Source organism: Cucurbita pepo, chromosome LG16, assembly GCF_002806865.2.
Source record: "Cucurbita pepo subsp. pepo cultivar mu-cu-16 chromosome LG16, ASM280686v2, whole genome shotgun sequence".
NCBI lineage: Eukaryota > Viridiplantae > Streptophyta > Magnoliopsida > Cucurbitales > Cucurbitaceae > Cucurbita > Cucurbita pepo.
In genome coordinates this window covers 6,518,441-6,533,767 of record NC_036653.1, presented here as the reverse complement: position 1 = coordinate 6,533,767, position 15,327 = coordinate 6,518,441, and the positions used below count along the sequence as shown (strand labels likewise).

Sequence of the window (15,327 nt, the reverse complement as noted above, 5' to 3'; positions counted from 1 at the left end):
AAAAAAAAAAAAAAAAAAAAAAAAAAAAAAAAAACAACATAGTCCTCAGCCAGAGACGAGACGACCCAGACCAGACCAGTGAGTCAACTCGGGCACGGGCGGGCACGGACGGGCAGGCCACCTTCGGACTCTCCCCCATCTCTAAAATATAAAATTAAAATTCAATTTTATTTCCAATAAATTAATTATCAATTTATTTATAAAAAAAAACAATATTTCACTAACCTCTTAAATATAAAATTAAAATTTAAAATTTACAAACCAAATAAATAGTTTAAAGATTAAAATTGTAATTTAACAAGAACTAAATTAAATTTTATTGAAAGTGAATAATCTAAATAATATTTAAAATTAAATGGAAATAATTTTCGTAATTTTTAAGGTGAGAGTTTGGGGCTGGTTCCGTCAACAAAACCAGAAGGCCGTCACCTAGTTGGGTAAAATGTAATGGTCTAAAAGCCCAGTGGTCCAATGGGCTCGTAAGTTCAATAATTGTTAGTGGGCTTTCAAAAGCCCAACTTTCCAACTGGGCTCCGTAAGGTTCGAAATGGCCCTAGAGCCCTTAATAGTTTTTATATTTTTAGTTTTTATATTTAGTTTTAAAAAAATGGTAACAATTTAGTTTTTATATTTTTAAAATTTTAATACTTTAATCCATACCATCAAAAACTTTAATCAGAATTAAATATAAATTTTATATGTAACCCCTTAATAGTTTAATAGTTTTTTAGTACGGTACCTTATAAAATAAGGAATCACTACAAATGGAGTAAGATTCGGATTACTTTGTTGATCGAATATCTCATGGCAAGAACATTGTTTGAGATTCGAATCACTCTACAAGCAAGATCGATCATGTCTAGCTTGAATGATTCTTGTTGATCAAATATCTAACGCAAGAACACTTATTTGAGATTCGAATCACTCCACAAGCAAAATTGATCACGTCGTGCTTAAATGATTCTACATGCAACCTAAACTACGTAGAATTGCAAATAAATTTAGCCATTGGCTAAATAAAGTACAGATGCTCCCTTTACTATATTTTTTTTTAAGTCTCCTACCACATACATGACTTTTACCGTCTCAAAATGAAACTATTAAAGTCATTTCAATAGTTGTAACATTCCTATGTAATGACCATAACTAACATTGTAACCTAAAGTAAATAAAAAGTTTTAAAATACATTAATGAAATACAATAACTCTAAATTACTCTAAATTGTAATGCACCATGAAACTTCTTTTCTTTTTTTTTTTCAATGTGGCATGAATTGAAATATCTTTTAATAATTTCAACAATATTTTCTTCGCATATTCATTGAAGTATATTGTATGATTGATGTCTCTTAGTTCATATCAGTAGTTGTGGGTACAAAATTTAAAATTTTTTCTCCACCGACTAATAAAATGAATTTCTAACTGCGTTCAAATTATCAAAAATTAATAATGTTTTCACATGTTTTATAAGATAAAACCGATTAAAAAATGGAAAAAAATAAATAAATAACGAAACAAAAATAAGAGATTAAAAAAAATCATGACAACCATAGAAAAAAAAACAAATAAATTATTAACATCAAACAAGATGATTGCAAATAATTTCCCACTGTGACCTCTTATTTCCATGAACCAAATGGGCCCAACTTTGAAAATCATGTTATTTTTATGTTTTTAGGTGAGAAGTCACTGTAGATTAAAATTAATTTAATTTAATTATGATTATTTTCACCTACCCAATTGACAATATAGCCAATTAAATCCACGATGGCTAAATATTTATTATATACATATATTTATAAATTGAATAAGGCTCAAAGTATTCACTCTAAATTTGGTACAAATATAAACAACACGTCTTTATATTCCCTAAATAAATAAACATAAAAATATTTATTTCAGATAAATCTAAAAAATTCAGAAATAGAACGTGCTCCACAGCTCACCCCTGACCGTGCCAAAGCAATTACTTCCTAATTTTATTTTAATTTATTTTAATAATTAAAGTTGGGTGGGTAATCACCAATTTATTTTTAAACAATTTTATGGGTTTATCATTCTCCCACTAAATAGAAAAATAAATAAATAAATAAATAAATAAATAAAAGTATTGGATAAACACCAGAGCTTCAACGATCGAGGATAAGTTTGAATTATTATTTTCAATTAAATTATTGCAAAAGCAAAAATAATAACAATTAATTTTCTTCCTGAGGTAGTAAGTTCGAGACCTTATGAATGTAATTTTGAGAGAATATTTTAATTTTTAATTATAGTAATTTAAAGTAAATATTAAAATTTTAAGTTTATACGTTAATAATTATAGTAATTATGAAATTGTTTCCATAAAATTGATGTTAGTGTAAATATTTTTTTTTTCTAGTACGTTTCAGTTTAATTTATTAAATATAATTTTTTACAATATTACTCTCTTTACAATTTAAAAATTGGCCTATTAAAAATAAATAATAAAAAAGCTTAATGTAGGCGGCTAAGTAAATTCGTCTGATAATATAATTAAAAAGAAAAATAGTTAGGTTAACTACTGAAGTTGAATAAAAATTTACATTAATTAATTTATGAACCTACGTTATTAAAAAACCATATAATTATTATTTAATAAAGTTATATAATACATATTTCAAGTTTATAATCTAAAATAAAATAAAAATTATCTTTATTTATTAACAAATTGATGTATAGTCTTTAAATGATTGATTAGGTATAAATTCGACTAGTAAAACCGTTCGTTAAATTACAATTTTATCCCTATAATGGAATAAAAAATAGAATTAACGGATATAGTTGTTTTTTATTATTTATAAAATTTGAAAATTAAGATTAAAGTTATATAAACTAAATTACAAGTTTATTTAAATTATATAAATTAAATTTATAATTTAATCATAGATCTTACAATAACAAAGAACATGTTCAGCAAACTTTATCAAAGATTGTCACATCAATACGCAAATATTATAAATATTAAACAAAGAGGTTTTGTCGTTGAATCATCACGAAGGCTTCAAATTTTAAATCGAAATATTTTTAAATTAAAGAAATTAAATGATTTTTTTTAATAAACGAAATATTTTGTGGTTTTATTTATTTAATTTTAGAAAATCTGTGTATGAGACCTATATATCCGCCTAAGTTGGTAGCGTTATTTTTAATTCGTAATTCATATTAGACGTGCGATCCAAAACCTCAATAAATAAATAAATAAATAAATAAAAAGAATTAAAAAAAAAATGGAATTCTCTTCTGCGTTGAATAATAAATATTTATTTTCATTTGAAAAATATAAAATATATATAAATATTTATATCCATACAAATATTTTTGTTTAAACTTTTATATTCAGATTAATTAAAAAAACGTCTATTAAGTAATTTTCTCTAACCTCTTTCATTTCAATTTTATACAGTTTATTTATTTATTAATAGATAAACGGTCTTAACTATATGAAATAATTAATTAAAACGTGTAATAATTATTTAAAAAAAAAACCTACAAGTTTAATCTAATATATATATATATATATATATATATATAAATAAATTAAGTATAAATTTTATAATTTATAATTTGTATATAATCTTATATATATATATATATATATATATATATATATATATATAAATAAATTAAGTATAAATTTTATAATTTATAATTTGTATATAATCTTATATATATATATATATATATATATATATATATATATATAAATAAATTAAGTATAAATTTTATAATTTATAATTTGTATATAATCTTATATATATATATATATATATATATATATATATATATATAAATAAATTAAGTATAAATTTTATAATTTATAATTTGTATATAATCTTATATATATATATATATATATATATATATATATATATATAAATAAATTAAGTATAAATTTTATAATTTATAATTTGTATATAATCTTACATAAATGGCGTTTATAAGGCAGGAGAGCTGATTTGACCGAGCAAATCATATGACTTGTCGTTTTTTATTTTTTTATTAGAAGTGGAATTTTTTTAGCCGTTCGATAACTTATATCGTTACTTTATTAAATAAATATATTTTTTTAAGTTAAAAAATTAATTCACGAAAGTAGATGTTAAAATAATTGGTTAGATTAGATATTGACTTTATAGTTTTAATTATTACAGTCTTATATAAATTACTTTTTTTTTTAAATAGAAATATTGTTTATTAAAAAATCCTAAACTTATTGGATTGTATTTTAGCTATCAAACAAGAATATAAATAAATAAATACAAAATAATTAGGTAATAAATGAAAAAGTACGTATTAAAAAAACTATATTATAGTGTGAACGCTTTATAAGTTCGGTTGATTATTATACTTTATAACATTAGTTTAACAACTCTCGGACTTTAAATTACATAATAGACTCTTACACTAAAATGTGAATATAACGGCGTTTCTTAATTCAACAAAATAAGGACGGAGTTTCAATATATGTTTTAGTGATGCCTAAATTTGCTCAAATGTGAACATAGGGACGTTTTTTTTTTTATTTTATAATAGTCCAAGTTCACTACTAGCAAATATTGTCTGTTTTGATGTCAGCTTCACGATTTTAAAACGTGTTTGTTACGGAGAGGTAGGAGTCCAGTGTTTTCGTTGGCACACTGCTCTGTGTCTGGGTTTGATACTATTTGCAACGGTCAAAGTTCACCGCTACCATATATTATTGAGCTATTACATTTTTAGTTTAATACGTATGGCTCGAGATATATACATTAGTGACGTGGAAGATCACTAAAATGACGTATTTTTTAGTGAATAATATAGGAATTTGGTTATTGGGCATTGGCAGCATTTTGATGGTTTGATGATGTTTATTTTTAAAATATAATAAAAAATTTAAAATTATTATTTATTTGGACTTATAATTCTCAAAATCTCGCACCGGGCAGTCGAGTCTTTGTTACTCTTAGTCAACCACCACTTTCAGGCTGGCCATCATCTTCCCCACCTTCCTTCGAACACTCTGTTCATACTTCAAATCACCATAACCACACAATAGAGCTTCAAATACGAACTCTGCAACTCATTTCTCGATTGTTTTTCTTGGTGAGTTTGAAGTGAAAAGCTGATGGAGTTCTCAGATGAAAAGAAGGTGAAAGAAAATCCAGCAGAGTGTCTACTGGAGAGCATTGAAATCGATCACATGGTGGCCTACGAGAAAACCTCTGAACTAAGAGATTTAAACCAATCGGACTGGAAGCAGAGCAACTGCAATGGCGATATGAAGAAGACTGCCGTCGAGACTTCTCAGTCGTTCGTCGGAATGAGAAGACGACGGAAGGGGTTTAACATGTTGAGGTTTCTGGAAGGTTCCATAGCCGGAAAAGAAGAGGAAGCATGGAAAGCAATAGAGAAGCGTTTTCGTCAACTAGCGCCTGATGGAAAACTTTCTAGAGACAAATTTGGAGCCTGCATTGGTGAATTTCTCGTCCTCTCTGTGTGATTAATCTCGTTTTTCTTGTTTTNTTTTTTTTTTTTTTTTTTTTTTTTTTTCTAGCTAAATGAATATTTGGATCATCGGTTGCTGTTCTTATTTAGGGATGAAAAAAGACACGACGGATTTTGCTGGGGAACTGTATGATGTATTGGCAAGGAGACGAGAGATAATGGCAGCGAAAGGGATTACGCTGCAGGAATTGAGAGCGTTTTGGGATGATTTGACAAAAGAAGACCTAGATTCTCGGCTTCGGATATTCTTTGATTTGTATAAAACTCTCTTATATGTTTTTCCTTCTGATCCTGAAATGTAGATTCTGAAGAACTCGAGTGTTTTCAGGTGTGACAAAAATGGCGACGGGAAGATCTCAAGGGAAGAGGTGAAGACGGTATTGGAATGGAGCGCTTCTGCAAACAAATTGAACAATCTTGAGAAAGAATCTGAAACGTTCGTATCTCTGATCATGGAGGAGCTTGATCCAGACCGCAATGGGTTTATTGAGGTACTTGTTGAAAAATAAACTAGGAAGAACAGGAAGATCAAATTCCTTCTCGCTTAAAACTCTAGCTAAAAGAACTGATATGGGTTTAAACAGATTGAGCATATGGAAATTCTAGTGAGAGGAATGTGGAGCTCTGAAGAAGAAAAACGATTGCAGAAACAATATTCTAAACTTCCGGCGTCCCCGATTCTAGGAATCTGCAATACTCCAGCATTTCTGAAGGAAACAGAAGAAGTTATTATGACGAACTGGAAAAGAATCTGGGTTTTGACACTGTGGGTAGCAATAAATTTGGGACTATTTGTTTGGAAATTCATGGAGTACAGAGAGAAGGGGGCGTTTAAAGTGATGGGTTATTGTGTTTGTGTTGCAAAGGGAGCAGCTGAGACTCTCAAATTCAATATGGCTCTCATTTTGTTTCTTGTTTGTAGAGGCACATTAACCAAACTTAGATCCACCTTTCTCAGCTCCATATTCCCTTTTGATGATAATATCAATTTCCACATGCTGGTTGCTGTAGCCATTTCGGTGGGCACTTTTCTTCATGTCACAATGCATTTGACATGTGATTTTCCCAGATTGACTTCATGCTCAAACAACAAGTTCATGGCAATTCTTGGGCCAAATTTTGACTTCAAGCAGCCAAGTTACCCTGACTTGGTTGCAAGTGTTCCTGGTGTTACTGGAATCCTCATGATCATTATAATGTCCTTTTGCTTCACATTGGCAACTCCTTTATTCAGAAAGCGTAAAGACAAGTTACCTCCGCTGCTTCAACATTTGGCAGGCTTCAATGCCTTCTGGTATGCACATCATTTGCTTGTTCTGTGCTATGTCCTGCTGATTCTTCATGGCTACTTCATATTCCTGGCTCGGGACTGGTACAAGAAAACGGTACGTCTATTGTCATCGTATTGCTATTAATCTAATGTTTATATCTTCATTCATATCACCAATTACCAATGTGTGATCTCACATTGGTTAGAAAGAGGAACGAAACATTCCTTATAAGGACGTGGAAACCTCTCTCTAGTAGACGCATTTTAAAATCGATACATAATGCGCCAAAGCGGACAATATCTGCTAGTGGTGGCTTGGACTGTTACAAATGGTATCAGAGCTAGACACCGGGTGGTGTGCCAGTGAAGACGTTGGGACCCCAAGAGGGATGGATTATGAGATCCCACATTGGTTGGAGAGGGGAACGAAACATTCCTTGTAAGGGTGTGGAAACCTCTCCCTAGTAGACGCGTTTGAAAACTATGAGGCTGACGGTGATACGTAATGAGCCAAAACAGCAATATCTGCTAGCGGTGGGCTTAGGCTATTATAAATGACATCAGAGCCAAACACCAGGCGGTGTGCCAGTGAGGACGCTGGCTCCCAAAGAGGTGGATTGTGAGATCCCACATTGGTTGGAGAGAGGAACGAAACATTTCTTACAAGGGTGTGGAAACCTCTCCCTAGTAGGCTGATGGCGATACATAACGAGCCAAAGCGGACAATAGCTACTAATGGTGGGTGCTGGTACAAACAATGTCAAGTTCAGGAGAGATAATCAGTGAATGAGCAAAAATTTTGGATAACAGTTAAAAGGAGCAAAACAATAGTTCAAACTGAACAAACCAGTGAATTACAACAATGATCTCAATGTCTGTCATCTCTCCATTTGCAGACATGGATGTACATTGCAGTTCCAGTACTTATATATGTGATTGAGAGACTTGTTATAAAGTTCTACGAATTTTACCATCAAGTCAATGTGATAAAGGTACTAAGATCTGCAAGCCATTTATCTTTTCTTGGAGGTTTGGCCGTGCAAGCTAAACAAGTTCTTCTGGTTTTCTCGGATTTTTCAGGGAGTAGTTTATAATGGAAACGTTCTAGCTCTGTACTTGACGAAACCTCCAGGATTTGTGTACAAAAGTGGAACGTATCTGTTTATTAAGTGCCCGGATATATCAAATTTTGAATGGTAATAGCTCATATCGATCTATTTCTATTTAGAGGTCGATTATATTTTAGGGTATTTGGAAGTATGATCACTTGAATTGGGATGTTTTTCACTGAATACAGGCATCCATTCTCTATCACTTCTGCACCCGGCGATGACTACTTAAGTGTCCATATACGTGCATTAGGAGATTGGACAGAAGAGCTCAGAAACAAATTTAAAGAGGTAATAAACTTGTTTCAACTGTCAAGCTCTTGTGCCCTCTATTTATTTGTGTTTTCTGATAGTGTTAAATTGCATTCCAAACTGGTATAAAGTTCATCACATTTTACTGTTTTTCCCTCCATTTCTACATACTAAACACAGAGGAAATGCAGGTCTGTGAACCTGAAACTAAAAAGAGGAAGGGGGGAATTGCTAGACTGGAAACCAAAACGTTTTTGGATTACGTTCCTTCGGAATCAAGGTGAGCGAAAAATCGGGTCGTTCCGAGTTAGTTTGTGTAATAGGCCAAGCCTACTCTTAACCAATATTGTCCGCTTTGGTCCGTTACGTATCACTGTTGGCCTCACGATTTTAAAGCGTGTCTACTATGGAGAGGTTTCTATACCCTTATAAGGAATGTTTCGTCCCTTCTCAACTGATGTGAGATCTCACAATCCACCCCCTTTGGGGAGCCAGCGTCCTCGCTAGCACACCGCCTGATGGTTGTTGTATCAGAGCCAGTCATAGGACAGATCGAGGCACTAGTCGGAGTAGGGCTAGACCCTCTCCATAGTAGACGCATTTTAAAACCGTGAGGTTGACGGCAATACGTAACGGGCCAAAGTGGACAATATCTACTAGCGGTGGGCTTGAGCTGTTACAAATGATATCAGAGCCAGAACTGGGTGGTGTGCCAGCGAGGACGCTGGGCCGATTGTGAGATCTCACATCGGTTGGAGAGGGGAATGAAGCATTCCTTATAAGGGTGTGGAAACCTCTCCCTAGCAAACACGTTTTAAAACCGTGAGGCTGACGGTGATACGTAACGGGCCAAAGCGGACAATATCTATTAACGATGGGCTTGGGCTGTTACGGTTTGTGACGCATTTTCAATCCAGAAATGGTTAACTAGGTTGGTATTGCATTTGCAGTAAGAAATATCCCCAGATATTCATCAAAGGACCATATGGAGCCCCTGCACAGAGCTACGAGAAGTATGACATTCTCTTGCTCATAGGCCTTGGGATTGGGGCTACTCCAATGATCAGCATTTTGAAAGATTTACTAAACCACATCAAACAAAGTGACTCCCACACTGTAAGTAAAGCAAACCAAACCAAACTGTTGACATTTTTGTGAAAGTCCGGGAACTAATCCAAGCATAATTGCAGAACGATGCCCCAAAGGTCCCAAAAAGAGCATATTTCTATTGGGTGACAAAGGAACAGGCATCATTTGATTGGTTTAAAGGTGTCATGGATGACGTTGCCGAGTACGATCACGACGTACGTCGACCGTGTTTAAACAAGAAAATCACTTAATTCTATATCCATTCTACCTGCAAGTAATCAACTTTCTTCATTTGAATCATTGCAGAAAATAATAGAAATGCACAACCACTTAAGTTGTATGCACGAGGAAGGAGACGCCCGATCCGTGCTCATCACCATGCTTCAACAAATTCAGAAATCTAGAGGGGAAGAAGTGGACGTTGTCTCTGGTAGCCGGGTAATCATGAACACAATTTACACAACAAAATTTTCCATCCAAATTCTCTTTCAATCCTCATAGGCTTGTATGTTATTTTAACACAACTGTACCACAGATAAGGACTCATTTTGCGAGACCGAACTGGGAGAAAGTTTTCGAAGAGTTGGCATCTAGACACAAAGGCTCTCAAATAGGTGAGAAATCGAGCCTCTAATCTAAACAAAATGGGTTAAGCTAATTTAAGCTTTTGGATTGAGAGGTAATTTAATCGGTCCTTAGCATTCGAACTCTTTAAAGTTATTTAGCTTTTGGTGGATTGAGCTTATGATTTGACGGGTTCTGTGGTCGAAATCCTTGAAATCATTTTCACTTAATGGGTCCGAACTCTTTTAAAGTCATTTTGTTTTTAGGTGAATTGAGCTACGCGTTGATGGTTTCTGTGTGTTGGATGATGAAAGTCCCACGTCGGCTAATTTAGGGAATCATAATGGGTTTATAATCAAAGAATACTCTCTCCATTCGTGTGAGGCATTTTGGGAAAAACTAAAGCAAACCCATGAGAACTTATGCTCAAAGTGGATAATATCATACCATTGTGGAGAGTCGTGTTCGTCTAACACTATGGTGGAACTCTACTTTTGAGTTGGATTAGGTGGTGATCTAACACGCTCTCTCGTCGGTTTCAGGTGTGTTTTACTGTGGACCATACACTCTCGTTAAGGAATTGCGGGGTCACTGCCAAAATTTCAGCGACAGCTCAAGATCAACAAGGTTTCGTTTCCACAAGGAGAATTTTTAGCAACCTTTCCCCACCAAACACTTCAAAAAGAAGTTGTAAAATTGAAGCCATCATATTAAGTGATTTTGAAATTTCTTGTCTTAATAATTATCCTTTTACTTATTATATTTTTTATTTTTATAAATTGAGCCCATAAGCATTGTTTAAATTCGAACTAAGCTTTGATTACTAAAAATTAAGGATCTGTTAGAGAAGGAATGTAGCTTTGCTTGCTACCCATACAGCTAAAAGATCTGATGCCACAGCCAAATCAATATATTGTTCTGTTCTAAGCTTGTTCATGATGTAAAATTTTCCAGCCTTCTTCTCCCATAATTCTCGAACAGGAACCACGCAAGTAATTAATATTCCTAGAGAACAATCCAAGTTTGGTATAAAACTGGTTATGATTTAAGCTGACACTTGACTCTTCAGTTCATCACCATTCTCCAACACTCTGAAACTGAGAGCTGAGAAAGAATGGCGAAAGATAATCCAGCAGAACGCGGCGAGCCTTCTCCGCCGGTTGCTGGAAATAAAAAAGAGCATAAACACCTTCACTTGTTGAGCTTTCTGAATGGTTCATTCGCGAACTCATGGGAGGAAGTTGCGGAGAAATTTCGCGGGCAAGTGGAATACGTAAAACTTTCCAGGGACGAATTCGGAGCCTGCATTGGTGAAACTATCTCTATTTCTCTATGATTTAATCTCTATTTTGCTTACAAATATTGTGAAATTTGTGTTTGTTGATTCTGTTTCAGGCATGAATGAGGACTCCAAATACTTTGCACACGAACTGTTTGATGTATTGTCTAAGAGAAAAAAGGTGGAGCCCGAGAAAGGGATTACTCTGCAACAATTGAAGGTGTTTTGGGAAGAATTGGATAAGGATGATCTGGATACCAGGCTTGAGATCTTCTTCGATTTGTAAGCTTCTCTCCCAAACTTGAAGCATTAAATTGGTTCCTAATTCATCCGCTTATGGATTTGAAATTTGTTGTTAGGTGTGACAAGAATGATGATAATAAGATCTCAAAGAAAGAGGTGGAGACTGTACTAAAGTGGACTGCTTCTGCAAACAAGTTGACAAGTATTGAGAAACAAATTGAATCCTACGCATCTATGATCGTAAAAGAGCTTGATCCAGACGGCAATGGGTTTATTGAGGTACTAAAATAACCAAGTAAAACAAGAATGCCTTTAATATTTTTTAAGACAAATTAGTCACATAGTTTTAACATGATTTCTAGCGTTAGAATGAACATTAATAAGTAGGTTAAATATGTTCACGCGGTGGAGTGGGACGGGAAAACCTTCCTCGTCCCTGTCCGCCGCCTATTTCAATCCTCAATCTCGTCCCTTCACCAAAAATAACATTTTGTCTCTCCATGTAACACTTGAGGTTGAACCCCGAAGGGGGGTGGACACTAGGTGGTGTGCCAGTGAGGACGCTGGCCCCAAAGGGGTGGATTGAGGGGGTCTCACATCAATTGAAGAGGAGAACAAGTGACAGCGAGAACGCTGGCCCCCGAATGAAGGTGGATTGTGAGATTCCACATCAATTGGAGAGGGGAACAAAACATTTTTCATAAGGGGTAGAAACCTCTCCCTCGCTTTTAAAAACCTTGAGGGGAAGCCCGAAAAAGAAATTCTAAAGGCAATATCTGCTAGTGGTGGACTTAAGCTATTACACCCTACCTATTTCAATCTCTATCCTTTTGAAATTCTCAATTTATTTTCGGGACCAAGTTCTTGGACGAAAAAACTATTCATTTCAATGAAACTTTTTAATGATAACTTCCATTTTTCGTATAATTTTAATTAAAAAATAAAATATCATAATAATCTTATTAAAAAATATATATAATATATAGTTTTGCTTAATGTAAATTCAAATTTCAAGATTAAATATATAATAGGTATAAACTCACTTGAAATTCATCTGAAAGAATTGATGTCTTCAACAGATTGAACATTTGAACCTTGTAATCCGAGAACTGTGGAATCCTGAAGAAACCAAAATGTTGCAGCATCCTGAAGAAACCAAAATGTTGCAGCATCAGGATGTTTCAACCAGCAATTTTGTGAGAGAAACAATAGAAATAATCAACGATAACAGGAAAAGAATCTGGGTTTTAATACTGTGGTTAGCCATAAATTTGGGTCTGTTTCTTTGGAAATACATGGAATACAAGGAGAAGGAAACGTTTAAACTGATGGGTTATTGCATTGGTACTGCTAAGGGATCAGCCGAGACTCTGAAATTCAATATGGGTCTGATTCTGTTTCTTGCTTGCAGAGGCACATTAACCACACTTAGATCCACATTTCTCAGCTCCATATTCCCTTTTGATGATCATATTTCCTTTCACATGCTGGTTGGTGTAGCCATTTCATTGGCCACTTTTGTTCATATGATTATGCATTTGGGATGTGGGTTTCCAATATTGTCCACATGTCTAAGCGACAAACTCAAGGAAATTCTTGGCCCAAATTTTGAGTCCAAGCAGGCAGGTTACTGTGATTTGCTTTCAAGTGTTCCTGGTGTTACTGGAATCCTCATGGTCGTTATAATGGCCTACAGCTTCACTCTGGCAATTCCTTCACTTAGAAAGAGTGAGAAGAAGTTACAGGAATCCTTTCATCATTTGATAGGTTTCAATGCCTTCTGGTATGCACATCATTTGCTTTTTCTGGTCTATGTCTTGCTGATTCTTCATGGCTACTTCCAATCCCTAGCTTGGGATTGGTTGAATCGAACGGTATGTATATCGCCCCCCGCCCCGTCGTATTGGTCTTAATCTAAAGCTACTGTTTTTGTTCATATTGTTAATATCAAGTTTAGAATGGATGTGTTGGATCTGTTAGAATCATGAAATGGCTCGTTTAACTTTGTGTTTTGTGAGATTCCACATCGGTTGGGGAGGAGAATAAATCATTCTTTATATGGGTGTGGAAACCTCTCCCTAGTAAATGCGTTTTAAAACCTTGAGGGGAAGCCCGGAAGGGAAAGCTCAAAGAGGACAATATCTGCTAGCGGTGGGCTTGGGCCGTTACAAATGGTATTAGAGTCAGACACCGAACCATGTGCCAGCGAGGACGCTGGGCTCCCAAGGAGGGTGGATTGTGAGATCCCACGTTGGTTAGGGAGGAGAACAAAGCATTCTCTATAAGGGTGTGGAAACCTCTCCCTAGTAGACACGTTTTAAAATCTTGAGGGAAAGCCCGGAAGAGAAAGCCCAAAGAGGATAATATCTACTAGCGGTGGGCTTGAGCCGTTATAAATGGTATCAGAGCCAGGCACCGAACGGTGTGCCAGCGAAGATGTTGGGCCTTCAAGGGGGGTGGATTGTGAGATTTCACATCAGTTGGAGAGGAGAACGGATCCTTCCTTATAAAGGTATGGAAACCTCTCCCTAGCAGACCTGTTTTAAAATCCTGAGGAAAAGCCTGGAAGGGAAAGCCCAAAGCGGACAATATCGGCTAGTGGTGGGCTTGGGCCGTTACATGTTTAGTAGGTCTCTCAACGTTAAAATATATCTAAAAAGTCCCTAAACTTTATGATGTCTCTTCATATGCAGACATGGGTGTACGTTGCATTCCCATTAGTTCTATACGCAATGGAGAGACTTAATATAAGCTTCAACGAACAAAAACATGAAGTCAAAGTAAAAAAGGTACAGATGAAATATAAGAAATTCTCTCTTAAGTTCATTGGAACCAAACAAGACTTACTTTTTTGGTGTTTTTCTTGGACTTTACAGGCAGTAGTGTATAGCAGAAATGCTCTGGTAGCACTATACTTGACAAAACCAGAAGGATTCAAGTATGAAAGTGGGATGTATCTGTTTGTCAAGTGCAAGGATATATCAAAATTGCAATGGTGATATCTCTCATATTTTAAGAACTACTTATCTATGAGAACAATGAGTTGACTAATTGGGATGTTTTTATCACTGGAAACATACAGGCATCCATTCTCTATCACTTCTGCACCAGGAGATGACTATTTAAGTCTCCATATACTTAATCAAGGAGATTGGACATCCGAGCTCATGAACAGATTTGGAAAGGTATACTCGACAATACTCCAAACTCGAATATAACATGTTAAAAGAATATAATGTCTTACCCAGTTGAGCTAGGTATAGATTGACAGGTTAACACTAGTACTTCTATAAGTTTCTTAGAGGCAATATGTATTCTTACGTTAATTCTCTCTAGCAATGTTTTGGAGATTGGATACATTTAGGATGGTTTGGTTGAGACCTCACATCGGTTGGAGAGTAACCTCTCCCTAATAGACGCGTTTTAAAACCTTGAGGCTGACGACGATATGTACCCGGCCAAAGTGGACAATATCTACTAGCGGTGGGCTTCGCCTGTTACAAATGATATCAGAGTCAGGCATCAGGCGATGTGCCAGCGAGGACGCTGGCCTCCCAAGGGGGTGGATTGTGAGATCCCACATCGGTTGGAGAGGGGAACGAATTATTGCTTATAAGGGTGTGGAACCTTCAGCATGTTCAACTGCAAGAACCTGAGATGAAGCACCCTGAGTAAGAAAAGAAAGATCGACCCCCTGCACCCAACCTAGTTTTGGGGCTCAAGTCACTTCAGAGTCTTTGCCTTTAGATAACAAAAAAAGGTATCCGCCCCTTAGGTCAATTTTCCATTTTTGATTATGAAATCATAGGGTGCCTTTGGTACAACTCTTATTTCACACAATCCAGGAACTTCCATAACGTTGGCGTCTCTAACAAACGTGTTTTAAAACTTTGAGGAGAAACCCGAAATGGAAAGTCTAAAAAGAACAATATCTACTAGCTGTGGACTTGGGCTATTACACTATGTCCGATCAGATTTGGAAAAAAAAAAAAAAAAAAAAAAAAAAAAAAAAA

General features: G+C 34.8%; 2 protein-coding genes across 2 annotated transcripts in view; both read left to right on the top strand.

The window, feature by feature from the left end:
• Positions 1-4,945: 4,945 nt before the first annotated feature.
• On the top strand, positions 4,946-10,561 carry LOC111776797 (putative respiratory burst oxidase homolog protein H). Its single transcript, XM_023656169.1, has 13 exons — positions 4,946-5,477; positions 5,599-5,764; positions 5,837-5,999; positions 6,093-6,893; positions 7,675-7,770; positions 7,859-7,974; positions 8,076-8,178; positions 8,331-8,419; positions 9,090-9,255; positions 9,330-9,443; positions 9,535-9,666; positions 9,764-9,842; positions 10,335-10,561. The coding sequence occupies exons 1-13, from the start codon at positions 5,129-5,131 to the stop codon at positions 10,445-10,447; spliced, it is 2,487 nt and encodes an 828-aa protein (XP_023511937.1). The 5' UTR covers positions 4,946-5,128; the 3' UTR covers positions 10,448-10,561.
• A 157-nt stretch (positions 10,562-10,718) lies between these two features.
• Positions 10,719-15,327, top strand: part of LOC111776867 (putative respiratory burst oxidase homolog protein H) — a 6,866-nt gene continuing 2,257 nt past the window's right edge. The window contains exons 1-7 of the mRNA XM_023656265.1: positions 10,719-11,102; positions 11,188-11,353; positions 11,431-11,593; positions 12,394-13,188; positions 14,008-14,103; positions 14,191-14,309; positions 14,397-14,499. Coding sequence (XP_023512033.1) covers positions 10,907-11,102; positions 11,188-11,353; positions 11,431-11,593; positions 12,394-13,188; positions 14,008-14,103; positions 14,191-14,309; positions 14,397-14,499 — 1,638 coding nt within the window. The 5' untranslated portion in view covers positions 10,719-10,906. The remainder of the gene's footprint in view (positions 11,103-11,187; positions 11,354-11,430; positions 11,594-12,393; positions 13,189-14,007; positions 14,104-14,190; positions 14,310-14,396; positions 14,500-15,327) is intronic.

Excerpts from the sequence above, each read along its gene's own strand:
- LOC111776797 (XM_023656169.1), top strand. The coding sequence starts at position 5,129 with ATGGAGTTCTCAGATGAAAAGAAGGTGAAAGAAAATCCAGCAGAGTGT. Across the intron at positions 6,894-7,674 it reads GGGACTGGTACAAGAAAACG|ACATGGATGTACATTGCAGT; the intron begins GTACGTCTATTG and ends CTCCATTTGCAG. Across the intron at positions 7,975-8,075 it reads GATATATCAAATTTTGAATG|GCATCCATTCTCTATCACTT; the intron begins GTAATAGCTCAT and ends CACTGAATACAG.